Raw genomic sequence first — 12,866 nt, 5'->3', positions numbered from 1 at the left:
GGGTCACTTTCCTCAAGCTGCAAACATGCAAAGAAAAGCATTCACTGTTGACTAGAGGATGCTTGTGAAGCCAAAAAATGTTTAAAATGAGGAAAGAAACATGTAAGAGGTTTTGTTTGTCAGTGATCTAAACATCTACCACTGACTGGTAGTTCAATCAACCAAAACCACTGGAGGATTATCTATAGTTCAGATGGTCAGAGTCTGAAAGATCTCACAAGATTCATGATAAATGAAATGTTAGCTCTTTTTTTATTCCATGTTCTCTTCTGGGTGTGTTTCGTCAGACTCAGCTGGCCGAGATGGAGCAGTCCCACAGTGTGTGTGAAGGTCTGCTGCGGCAGCGGGATGAAGCTCAGCAGGAGGTGGAGAAACTGAGGAGCAGCTGCAAGGACATGGAACGCACTCTGAACACCAGGGAACGAGCCCACCGGCACCGAGTCAAAGGACTGGAGGAGCAGGTTCGGTATCATGACTCGGCTTCTGTCACACACGTGCAGAACTACCTTTAAGAGTCGGTCCTGTGGCTGCTGGACTGAAGCTCAATCAGAATAAACTGAATGGAAATCTATTGAACAGCTGCCGCTCTGCAGAAACTATGCCATAGAAAATGGTACAAGTTTTATCTTTTTGCCATTAAGAAACAAACTGTTTCCTCTATTCAGGAAAAAACACATTCAACAAACCAAACAGCTTTGAAAACAACAAATTTAAAAACACTAAATGCCCCCTTGATTTTCTGAGCGTTAATATTTCCATATTTATTCAGCTCAGGGAAAATGACGTTTTCCTTTTTTCTCCAGGTGTCCACTTTGAAGGAGCAGCTGCAGCAGGAGATGAAACGGCGGCAGCCTTCTCTTCCGTCCACGTTAACGTCAGCAGGGATCTAAGAAACGTCTGGAACTCTGAAGCAGCCGTCAGTGCAGGCGAACTCCAACCACCGCGTTCACACTCACGGTCATTGATTTTATTGAAGTCTAATGGACATCATGCTGACGTTCCTCAATGAACTGAAAACGACGCTGACATCAGCCAAAACGAACCGGGTCACAGAGAGAGTGCACGTCTTTGTGTTCACTTGAACAAAAAGTGTTTAAGCTTTTTATGATTTTAACCACTCGCACAGAAAAACATATTTATCTAATAATTATTAAACCCAGGATTTAACCATAGAATAATCATAGCTACTTTAAATACTAATACTAAACTCAGTCTTAATATTAGTTGTTGGGCATTACTTGACTTTTCTAATGTGACGATAACTCTGATTTTTTTAACACGTTATTTCCCAAATAATGCTCCCTCTTCAAGAGTTGTAGTTTAGTTTCCCGTTTAGCCCCATATTATGTTTTAACCCTTTACAGGACACAAAAGAACTTCCTGTGAAGGTGACACCTCAGTCAAGCTTATTGTGGCTAACTAGTTTGTTGAATTCATTGACTGTAGAATCACTGGACATATCGAGGTGTTGACGTCACCCATGGAAAATGCCTCCGTCACCGTGGCGTCCTGTTTGTCTGCTAGCATGTTGCTAAAATATTGGCTAAGCTCAAAATAAAACCTCAGGAAATTCCAAAATACTTCAAAATGTTAATATGTTTATAAAAATTAGTTTAACTCCAGAAAAAAAATACATTGAGTAGATGCCACCTTAGTTAAAAATGTTAGCATATTGGTAGAATATTAGCTTAACTCAAAATTAGCCTAAAAAACCTCAGTAGATGCCAAATTAGCCAAAAATGTTAGCTTGTTGCTAAATATTAGCTATGCTCAAAATTATACTTAAAAACGTCGGTAGCATTAATGTTCTGAACGTGCTTAACATTTGACTCCAGTACTGCATAGATTTGAAATTGAACAAATAATTTGAACTATGCCGTGAAAAAAATTAACAAAAATTGCGTAAAATTTTTAAATTGCGTCAAATTTATGAATACCAAAAGTACAAGCATGAATGTCCTGAACGATCTGAACGTTTTTTAGATCAAAACTGCATAAGTTGCAAATTTCACAATGACTTAACATGGGCCCAAAAAATCGTATTAATTTCGTGAAATCTTAAATACTGTAAAACACACGAATACCAAAAGTACAAGCGTCCATATCCTTAACGAGCTCAGTGTTTTGATACCAAGATTGCAGAAATTGCTAAAAGTTTACCTGAGTTTTTTATGTGCCAAAAAATGTACTTAATATGACATGAACTATAAGAAAGCTGTCCAGTGATTATACTGTCAATGTTTGAGCTTGAAGCACAAAAACTTTTTTTTGTAGCTGCTGATTTAATTCAGTTTATGTAACAAATACCAATTTATATCCAAGGTTTTGTCAAGGTGCTGCACAAACCCAAATCAGTTCAGATCATTCCAGATTTTAACAGTAGTCTATTTAGGTCGCAAATCAAATAATTCAGTGTAAATTATACACTACTGAGCAAAACGATAGACTGTTGTGGAGAGAAAAACTAACGACTGATACTAGAAATGCAGAGTACAGCCAGTCATCTGTTATAGTAAAAGATAACTTGATCAGAACAGGAAGGAAACGCTGCAGCGTCCTGAACATGGACGGATGTACGGACGGGAAGCTGGAATTCCACCTGTCCCCAGTTCAAATGTGATCATGGACCAAAACAAGTATTCTGGATGAATGTTCTATTTATGTCTTTTACCATTTTTTTTTTTTGGCTATTTTTTTTACTAGATGATATTTTCTTAGTTTCACACTGACAGACTGACAACAGCAGTGACGACGCGTTTGCTGGAGAATAAAGTATCTGTGTGCAGAAAAACTCCTGGAGTTTATTTTTAATGCATCATAGACCAAAAAAACTCTAAAAACGTTGTTTATCCTCAGTGTTTATTGAGTCAGTTTCACAAAGCAGTAGCAAAAACTGAGGTCACTCACCATCTGCTTCTTCACACTCAAGATACTCAACACAAAGACACGTCATCACTACATATGGATTACTGTTGTCTGGATTGATGCTTATTTAATGAAACTACAGTACAAAAAAATGTGAGATACTGATGTCACATTATGCAAAATATAATATTTAAAGTAAAAAAATCGGTTTATTGTGCACCTCTGAGAGTTTTCATAGCACCAGAGCATCAGTGTTGAGGATGTTCATCCGTACAGACAGGATTTACTGGGCAGACGGACAGAGAGCGTTAAAAGTTTTCAAGCTGCTTTTCGTACAGGAGAAGCTCAGAGAGGAGAATGCAGGAGGAGGAGGAGGAGGAGGAGGAGGAGGAGGAGGAACGGCAGCATCCGGGCGGGTGGCGTTCCTGATCATCAGCATCCACCGCAGCTCTTTCCACAGCTTCCTGCCAGCGATGCGCACTGGCCGCTGAGCGCCATCACGCCACAGCGGGAGAACTGGTCACGACACAGGTCCGCTAAAGACACAAACATCAGTTTTAGACCGGATTTCCTCTAAATCAGGAGTGTCAAACTCAATCGTCCAGGGGGCCAAAACCCAAAACACACCTTAAGTTGCAGGCTGAACAGGACAAACATTCATTGAAAACTCTAAAACTACATTTTTAAAACTTTAAAAAATGTACTTTTTAACAAAATTATGACTAGATATACAGCATTACCTGCAATAATGCTAGTGTGAATGCTGTTTAAACTGAATTTGGCTGCTGAAAATGCTAGTGCTGATAGCTGAAGATGCTGGAATTGATTGTTAAAAAAGCTGAAGCTGATAGCTGAAATCACTGAAGCTGAACGCCACCTAAAATATTAGTGAAATGGCAAATTATCCTGAAAAACAAAAAAAAAATAAACTAAGTTAGCCAAAATAACTAGCATGTAGCTGAAAAAATAAATACACGTCAAAATAGCCTAAAAAATTGAAAACAACCTTAATTAGCAAAAAACGGCTAGCATGTAATTAGGCTAACTTCAAACAGCCTAAAATCTTTTTTAAAAAAGCCTAAATTCGCTAAAACAGTTAGCATCCAGCTGAAATATGAGCTAAACTCCAAATTAACCTAAAAAAATAAGTCTAAATTGGCTAAAACAGCTAGCATGTAGCTGAAATATAAGCTAAACCCCAAAATAGCCAAAAAAACAAAAAAGCCTAAATTAGCCAAAACAGCTAGCGTTTAAATATTAGCCTAACTTCAAAACAGCCTAAAAAAATTTTTTTTTAAAAGCCTAAATTAGCCAAAACAGATAACATGTTGCAGAATTATTAGCTAAACTCCAACATAGCCAAAAAAAATCTTAGTAAATTGTAAAAGAGTCCAAAAAGCTTTTAGAATGCCAATTATTAAAACTTTAAAACCATAACTTTTCATTAACTATGAAAAATAAAAAGGTAGGAATATTATTCCAGAATAAATCAACTTAAGCCTTAAAAAACTTTCAATATTTTACTCTCCATAAAATTAGATTTTGTCAAATTTATACAAGTTAGAAATGAGCGCCAAGTAAAATTTTGCCATTAATAACGAGGGCCGGATATAATTACCAGGAGGGCCGAATCCGGCCCCCGGACCTTGACTTTGACCCGTGCTCTAAACCAAGGGTGTCCAAATCCAGGATTGCGAGCTGGTTTTCCAGGAGTCCCACTTATTCTGCTGCTGATGACCTGGATTGGGCCTGGATGTGGACACCCCTGGCTCTAAATGTGTTTGGATTTTACCTCTGAGAAGCTCCTCGTGCGCGCAGACGGTCCGCACACAGATCTCCTTGTTGATGACGTACATCCGCCTCACGCTGCGACAAAAACACAAGATGAAGAAGAAATCAACTCCTCTGGAACATTTTAAATCCAGTTGTTTGACTCAAACATCAGACATTGGGGGGAACGTCCTAACAGAAACATCAGATTCTTCCTCCTCTCACCACTCTGCCCTTAAGGTCAGATCCAGAAGATAAACTTAAAGAAATGCTGTGATCTATAACCAGAAAAGGTTTTCCCAGACCTGTAGAAGCAGAGGCTGTTGAGACACTGCTTGCAGGGCTTGTGGACCGAGTAGAGCCTGGTGCAGGGGTACTGCTCCTCCCTGCAGTCTGGAACCAACGACATCATCTCAGCTCAAACACTTGGGAGTTGAACTTGCTGATCGACTTACCAAGAGGACCAGGCTCCGTGGGCTCCGTCTCAAACTCGGACTCTAATAAAAAAGGAAAAAGACCGGTCAGTTCGGTTCTGATCTTTACTCAAGAGTGGGGCTGCTACAATTAGTCGACTAATCGAACATTAAAATAGTTGAAGAGTAATTTAATAGTCGATTAGTCTTTACTTTATATTATATGGATTCAGAGTGTAGTAAGGTTGAAAGTTATATTGGCATTCTGCTAGCTAAAATGACTATTTTGAGATTTATTAAAAACCTTAGTTTTTAGGCTATTTTGGATTTTAGCTAACATTTGAGCCACATGCTAGCTGTTTTGGCTAATTTAGGCTTTTTTATTTTTTAGGCTAATTTAGCATTTAACTAATATTTCAGCTGCATGCTAGATATTTTGGCTAATTAATGCTTTTTTGCTTTTTAGGCTATTTTGGGGTTTAGCTAAAATTTCTGTTACATGCTAGCTATTTAGGCTAATTTAGGCTTTTTTGTTTTTTAGGCTATTTTGGAGTATGGCTAATATTTCAGTTACATGCTAGCTGTTTTGACTAATTTAGGATTTTTTAAAGTTCATTTACGCTAATTTAGAGTTTAGCTAATATTTCAGCTGTATGCTAGCCATTTTGGCTAATTTAGCCTTTTTTAAATATATTTTGGAGTATAGCTAATATTTCAGCTACATGCTAGCTGTTTTGGCTAACTTTGGCTTTTTTATTTTTTAGGCTAATTTAGCATTTAACTAATATTTCAGCTGCATGCTAGATATTTTGGTTAATTGATGCTTTTTTGCTTTTTAGGCTATTTTGGGGTTTAGCTAATATTTCAGTAACATGCTAGCTGTTTTGACTAATTTGGGATTTTTTAAAGTTTATTTAGGCTAATTTAGAGTTTAGCTAATATTTCAGCTGTATGCTAGCCATTTTGGCTAATTTAGGCTTTTTTGTTTTTTTGGGCTAATCTAGCATTTAACTAATATTTCAGCTGACTATCATTGTTTTCAGCTATCAATTTCAGCATCCTCAGCTATCGTCACTGGCATTGTCAGCAGCCAAATTCAGCTTACAGCATTCACACTAGCATTTTGCAGATAATGCTAGTGTGAATGTATCTAGTTTTGATGTGTTTTACGTCCTCTTCCTACATGACCCGATTAGTCGACTAATCGGAAAAAATAATCTGTGATTAGTCGACTACTAAAATAATCGTTTGTGGCAGCTCTACTCAAAGGTGTTGTGTGTGGCTGGCTGGAGGCGTACCGGGTTTTTCTGGACGCACCAGGGGGTCGAGCTGAACCTGCTCCTGATACGTTCCAGGAAGGGGAGCTGGTCAAGCAGAGAGGGTTTCTTTAAGCACACAACAACATTCGAACATGGATGAGGCTGTAGGCCTTACCTGGCAAGTAATCATCGTAGGAGTCTGAGAAAAAGAGGGGAAACATACAGTAAAGCTCAACAGAGGGAGAATACATGATCTCATGCACATGTCAGAATGTCACAAATAGGGCTGGGTATCGATAACAACTTCCAGAACTGATCGATTTGATAAAGAGTTTTTTTTCTCAGTTCAGTTTGATTTTGAGTTCACATGGTTTACAGATGCATTTAAAACAATAAATTACAATCTGTGTCATTACAGATTGGGTAGATATTGCAGATCGGGCTGATATATACAGATCATGTAGCCAGATCCGGTAGCTTTTATTGATCAGGTAGATATTACAGATCAGGTAGTCGTTACAAATCAGGAATCCAGATCCAGGTTTTCATTATAGATCTGGTAGCTATTAAAGATCAGGTAGCAGCAATCTCAAAAAGTCTTATGGCTGAGAAATTTTTGATTTTCAAAACTAAACGAATCATCCGAATAACTTATTGATTGTTAATATTTTTAATGATTACTGGCCGTATTGAAATTATGGAACATTTTTGTAATGAATTCCTTTTACCCACCATGTTAAAATGTATTGATTACATTTCAAATGGTTGATAAACACTTTTGATTCTCAAATTAACATTTTTGTCACCCAGTTCATCGTAAGTGATATAATCTATATCTCATTTAAAATTATATTGCAGTTTTTTTGGTGGATTTCATCACAGTGTTTAAAAAATATCTCAATTCCTGCCAAAATTACATTTTCTTTAATGAAACTTTACAAGGTCAAAGTCATTTACATATTTTAAAAGTTGAAGTTGAGTTGAAGTTTGAACTTTAAAATCTTTAAAATTTATGATTAGAAAAAACAATTTAAAAAATCAAAAGAGAAGAGTGCAAATACAAGTTTCTGCAGTCAAACTGTCAATGTAAATGATTTGTTGTCAGTCTCACCAGATTTTGGGATTTCTCCCAAACTTAGGTTTTTTTTTTTCATTTTTTAAGCATTTGGCTTTACATGGTTAGTGAATACATTTCAAAATAATTTAAAAAAATGATATTTTAGAAATTAATTTGAAAGTTGCATAGATTTTTATTTGAAAACTTTCCTTCCATTCCTACATTTCCTATTGGTTCCAGTGATATATTTTTGATCAAAAAGCTTTAGTTGTGAGAAAAATATCGTCCAAAAATGCTACAGATTAAAAGTGTGATAGAAAAATGATTAAGAAATCAAAATTTTTAGAGTATTTTGGTGGAGAATCTGCACAACTAATGTGTCTCTCTCTTTGGAGCAGCTTGTGCTCAAACTTTCTCTAGAAGTCGTCATGTTTAGATTTTAGGGGGTTAGTCTTGTGTCGTGTATAAACTATTTGTTTTTCAAATGTGTCATTAAAGTGTCTTTAAATCTTCTTTCTTGAAGCATTTCACCAGCATCTTCATCATTTGAGATGGAATCCATTCTGTACGTTAAGCGTAGTTTCTGGTGACTTTACGTGGAAGATGTTCAGAATTAATAGATTCCAGAATCCTCCTATTGCTGTTCCCAGGCAGGAGGAGTGACCCCTGGGCGGTTCACATCAGAAACCAGATGCAGACGAGCGGAAGCGACATTCTCTCCGAGTGGACTCACCGGGATAGGTAAACGGGTCCGGGTACTGTTCCTGAGCGAGCAGCAGAACTGTTGACAGTTTACACAAACAGGCTAAAGTCACAAAGATGGAGCAACCAGACAAAATCATGACAAGAACTTTGATTTCCTCCTTTTTTAACATTTCAAACTCAATACTTCAGATGGATTTAGAGCAAAATTCACCAAACATTTCCCCAAAATCTGAATGATGGAACCGTTTAATTGGAACCAGTTTAGAGAACATATTGAAAGCATTTCACAAATCTTTGCGGATTAAGAAAATCCTCTATTTAAGAACATAAATCCAAAGAAAAACCCCAAATGAATGATGAAAATGAAAGTTCCAGAGGCAGAGAAACATGAAAAATGAAACCTGTGGTTGAGATCATCAATAAATGTTTTAATAAATGTTCTTTTTGTGTTTCCAAGCCAAAAAAGAGCTTGAGGGGTTGTCAATGGTTTATTGCTTTTTGTGAGTTAAACATACAATAACTGTAAAAGTCTGTTTCCAAAAAGGATTAATAGTTGAGATTTCTTTATTTCTAGGTTTTTAAATAAATCACAAAGAGCTGCATGAATCAACATCTTTAACTGACGGTAAAGCAGAACATTTTTCACACTTAGCAATAAAACCCTTAGTTTTAATACATGCTTGTTGTTGGATTAATTAAAGTTCTGTTCTTCAACCACGGTCTATGCTAGTGGTCTGCAACCTAAACCTCTTTAATTCCTCTGTTGTTGCTCTTTGGCTACGAAGAAAAATGCAAAAAAAATAAGTAAAACAATAGTAAAAGGTTTTAATTACTTTCAGTGGTTTGTTTGTATAACTTATGTTCTTTTTTAATGGATTCTACTGTAATGCTGTCATGTTAATGATCAACAGTAAAAGGAGAAAAAGGATGAAGGCTCACTAATAATAGAAAATACCACCTTCGACTCGACTTTCTAGCTTGTTTAGTGCAGCCGCAGATTTGACACAGGCTGTATTTTATTTTGAAAATTACTTGTATGTGCTGCTGTAAAAAATAAAATAATTTCAGTTGTTAAAAATAAAAAAGTATAACGCATAATAATAATTCAATAATTATAAATATTTTAAAGCTACATTTCTGACTTCATTCCCACAGAATCAAATATAAAGAGTCTTTTTCTAAATGCTCAAGTGGAACTTTGCAGATCAAGATGGGTTTTGTTCTGTAGGAAACCAGGTCAAATGACTCTTAGTGTCACAGACCTCTAAGTCAGGGGTGTCAGACTCAATCGCACAAGGAGCCAAAATCCAAAACACACCTTCAGTCGCGGGCAAAACAGAATAAACATTTATTAAACACTTTACATTTTATAACTTTAAACTGTAACTGTGATAATGCTAGTGTGAATGCTGTAAGTTGAATTTGGCTGCTGAAAATGCTGAAATTGATAGCTAAAACCGCTGAAGCTGATAGCTGAAAACACTGAAATTGATAGCTGAAAACACTGAAGCTGATAGCTGAAAACGCTAAACTTGATAGATAAAAACGTTGAAATTGATAGCTGAAAATGCTGAAATTGATAGCTGATAGCTGAAAACGCTGAAGCTGATAGCTGAAAATACTGAAATTGATAGATGAAAACGTTGAAACTGATAGCTGAAAATGCTTAAATTGATAGCTGAAAATGCTGAAATTGATAGCTGAAAACGCTGAAGCTGATAGCTGAAAACGCTGAAATTGATAGATAAAAACACTGAAGCTGATAGCTGAAAATGCTGAAATTGATAGATAAAAACGCTGAAGCTGATAGCTGAAAATGCTGAAATTGATAGCTGAAAACACTGAAGCTGATAGCTGAAAACACTAAAATTGATAGCTGAAAATGCTGAAGCTGATAGCTGAAAATGCTGAAATTGATAGCTGAAATTGCTGAAGCTGATAGCCAGCTAAAATATTAGCTTAAGACCAAATTAGCCTTAAAGCTAAGAAAACAGCTAGCATGTAGCTGGGAAAAATAGCTAAACCTTTAAATATCCCCAAAAAGCTGAAAAGAAAACCTAAATTAGCCAAAACAGCTAGCATGTAGCTGAAATATTAGCTAAATTCCGAAATGAACAAAAAAATTGTAGTAAATGCTAAAATAGCCCAATAACCAACAGAATGCCAACTTCTAAAACTTTAAAACTGTAACTTTTTAACATAATTATGAATAATAAAAAGATAGGAATACTATTCCAGAATAAATAAACTTAAACCTTAAAAAACTTTCAGAATTTTACTCTCCATAAAAATATGATTTGTCAAAATTATATAAGATAGAAATAAGAATAAGAAAACATCGAGCCATTAATAACAATAAAATAAAACCATCTAGAGGGCCAGACATAGTTACCTGGAGGGCCGAATCCGGCCCCCGGGCCTTTGCTTTGACAGAGTCCTCTAAATGTATGGGAATCAGTTACCAGCATTCTAGATATAGTTAGAACAGGTCCATGATTTAGTTAAAGCAGAGGTGTCGATCAAACCACGCCCCCTCAGAGGAGATTTTGGAAACAAAGGCTTCAGATCAACATGAAAAATGGCTTTTGAAGACATTTAGATTGTAGGATTTTAGTTAAAAACTTCATAATCATAATTAAAACACTACTGGGAACGTTTTTTTAATTTAAAAAAACTAATTAAAGCTAGTTTGAAAAAATAATTGAAGCCTCATTAGTTCATAACTAGTTATTCGCTCCATGTAAAGAACTTTAGGCTGGTTCTTCTGGAGGTGAAATGTTATCCTCATTCTTGTGCGTAAACATTCTTTAATTTTCTCCTTTTAAAAAGCTTTGGTGATCTGATGCCGATGATTGTGACTGATCTGACAGCAGGACGGATTTGGATTCAGAAGTTTCGTCTAGCACAATAAAATGTTGAGCTCCTCCAACCCACATCTCCATGTCCAGAACTACTCAGTGGAAACCGCCGTAGTTACCTGGCATGCAGATGAGCAGCAGGGCTCTCATGGTCTCTGGGAGGTCGTCTGACGCCAAAACACTGGAAACAGGACGAGAACAGAGCAACGTTTGGTTTCCTGAAATCTCTTCTTTTCCTTCTGCCCTCCGTCACCTTCTCATCCCCCGACTGCCCCCTCCTCCTCTTTTTGCCCTCCACCGGCCTCCAGCCTGTGGAGATCTCGATGGGTGGGGGGCTCCGACGATAAGAAAGTTTTCCTGCTGTATTGGTGTGGTAACCGGCTGCATTCCAGGAAAGCAAGCGTCTCACCCCCCACCCCCCCACTCTTTTTTCTTTTTTTCTTCTTCATCCCTGGCTGCCTCCGTCCATCCCCACAACCTTCATTGGTCATTTCCTCCAACCCTTCCCCCTCTTCTTCACCCCACCGAGCCCCAAAAAACCCAGAATAAAGACGGAGAAAGTAACAGAAATGGAGAACTTTCTGTTGTGTCTGGAAGAAACTCTCCAACCAAGCATGCAGAACTTCTCATTTACTGGACCGACTGTAGACTGTTGGCATGCTCGTCACGTTTGTGCGTTTGTGCACACACAAACTATTCCTCTGCACCACAATGACTATTGGGAACCATATGTTTTCACTGCACACATCTGGGAGCAATTAGCCCCCCTCAACCGAGTCCTTCTCTTTCCAGCAACAGCCCCCCCCCCAACACACACACAGGAGATGCTACAATGTAACCCAACTGAACTAAATTAAGACGAGAAATCTAAGAAAAGAGTGAATATTTACAGCATTCTGGACCGGACCGGACCGGGAGGTTCACCTCTTTATTCTGGTGAGAACTCCAAACTACTGTCAGCTGACCTCAACATAAACCTCCTTCATTTGATCTCTCCTGCTGATACCCCACCACAGGAAAGTCTCCTCACTCTCTGCCCCTTAAATCCATAAAAAATGTCAAAGACGTGTTTTACCTGAAAAACGGGTCTCAAGACCTCTGATTGAATTATCTCCGAGCTGTGCCGGCTCTGATGTGTTCTCTGAACGCAGGAGGAACCAACTGCTCCACATCGATCCTCCCCACATCTGCAGTCTCCTCCCCGTCCAGATCCCCCGGCCTCTCGCAGGGCCGCGGTCCAACCGGGACACGGACCCCGGGCGGGGATGTGGTGTCTTCATACGTGTAGCATCATGACTGAAATATCAACAATAGCAGTTTGATTTATTTATTCAGATTTGCTACAATCCTGCCTCATGCTGGAAGCAAGGACACATTTAAGCTGGGTGATGTTGACATTTATCAGTGAGTTTATCCTAAAAACTATTTTATTTGGAACTGATCCTGTAGAAGCAGTTTAATTACATAACATAAAGACTTACATGACAAAAATAATATAAAATAATATAATATATTAAATAGGAAAAACACTCACACAGGTATGTTGTTATACTGTAACTAAACTGTTATTTTTAAATATTTTATTAACATTTTAGAATCAAATGTGTCAAAGTCAAGGCCCGGGGGCCGGATCCGGCCCTCCAGCTAATTCTATCCGGCCCTCCAGATCTTTTTATTTTATGGTTATGAATGACCCGACGTTATCTTTCACTTATTTCTAACTTGTATAATTTTGACAAAATATATTTTTATGGAGGGTAAAATATTGAAAGGTATTTAAGGTTTAAGTTGATTTATTCTGGAATAATATTCGTGTTTTTTATTATTCATAATTATGTTAAAAAGTTACAGTTTTTAAGTTTTAAAAATTGGCATTCTGCTAGCTTTTTGGACTATTTTGGCATAGGCTAGTTTGGAGTTTATCTAATATTTCAGCTAC

At 37.3% G+C, this 12,866-nt stretch overlaps 2 protein-coding genes and 1 long non-coding RNA gene across 6 annotated transcripts in view; 2 read left to right on the top strand and 1 right to left on the bottom strand.

The window, feature by feature from the left end:
• LOC112145237 (rootletin) overlaps window positions 1-3,225 on the top strand; it is a 32,587-nt gene extending 29,362 nt beyond the window's left edge. For 3 of the 4 annotated variants that reach the window (XM_024270366.2, XM_024270365.1, XM_024270364.2), the window contains exons 36-37: window positions 288-461; window positions 804-1,646. In XM_024270366.2, the coding sequence (XP_024126134.1) occupies window positions 288-461; window positions 804-890 (261 nt within the window). In that variant the 3' untranslated portion in view covers window positions 891-1,646. Of the gene's footprint in view, window positions 1-287; window positions 462-803; window positions 1,647-3,203 lie in introns of those variants that run through there. The other variant, XR_002919040.1, reaches the window with a different exon arrangement.
• On the bottom strand, window positions 2,674-12,674 carry mfap2 (microfibril associated protein 2). The gene is made up of 9 exons (XM_024270369.2): window positions 12,003-12,674; window positions 11,047-11,108; window positions 8,098-8,145; window positions 6,483-6,506; window positions 6,347-6,412; window positions 5,091-5,132; window positions 4,941-5,028; window positions 4,658-4,731; window positions 2,674-3,401 (listed from the first exon to the last, which is right to left on the bottom strand). Exons 2-9 carry the CDS (start codon window positions 11,075-11,077, stop codon window positions 3,298-3,300), a joined length of 477 nt encoding a protein of 158 aa, XP_024126137.1. The 5' UTR covers window positions 11,078-11,108; window positions 12,003-12,674; the 3' UTR covers window positions 2,674-3,297.
• The window catches only part of LOC118598808, an 11,923-nt gene continuing 4,077 nt past the window's right edge, over window positions 5,021-12,866 (top strand). The window contains exons 1-2 of the long non-coding RNA XR_004947977.1: window positions 5,021-5,155; window positions 8,015-8,105. This is a non-coding gene — a long non-coding RNA (uncharacterized LOC118598808). The remainder of the gene's footprint in view (window positions 5,156-8,014; window positions 8,106-12,866) is intronic.

Source organism: Oryzias melastigma, linkage group LG5, assembly GCF_002922805.2.
Source record: "Oryzias melastigma strain HK-1 linkage group LG5, ASM292280v2, whole genome shotgun sequence".
NCBI classification, from domain to species: Eukaryota; Metazoa; Chordata; class Actinopteri; order Beloniformes; family Adrianichthyidae; genus Oryzias; species Oryzias melastigma.
Note: the sequence above shows the minus strand (reverse complement) of the source record. Positions and strands in the feature narration are given on the sequence as shown.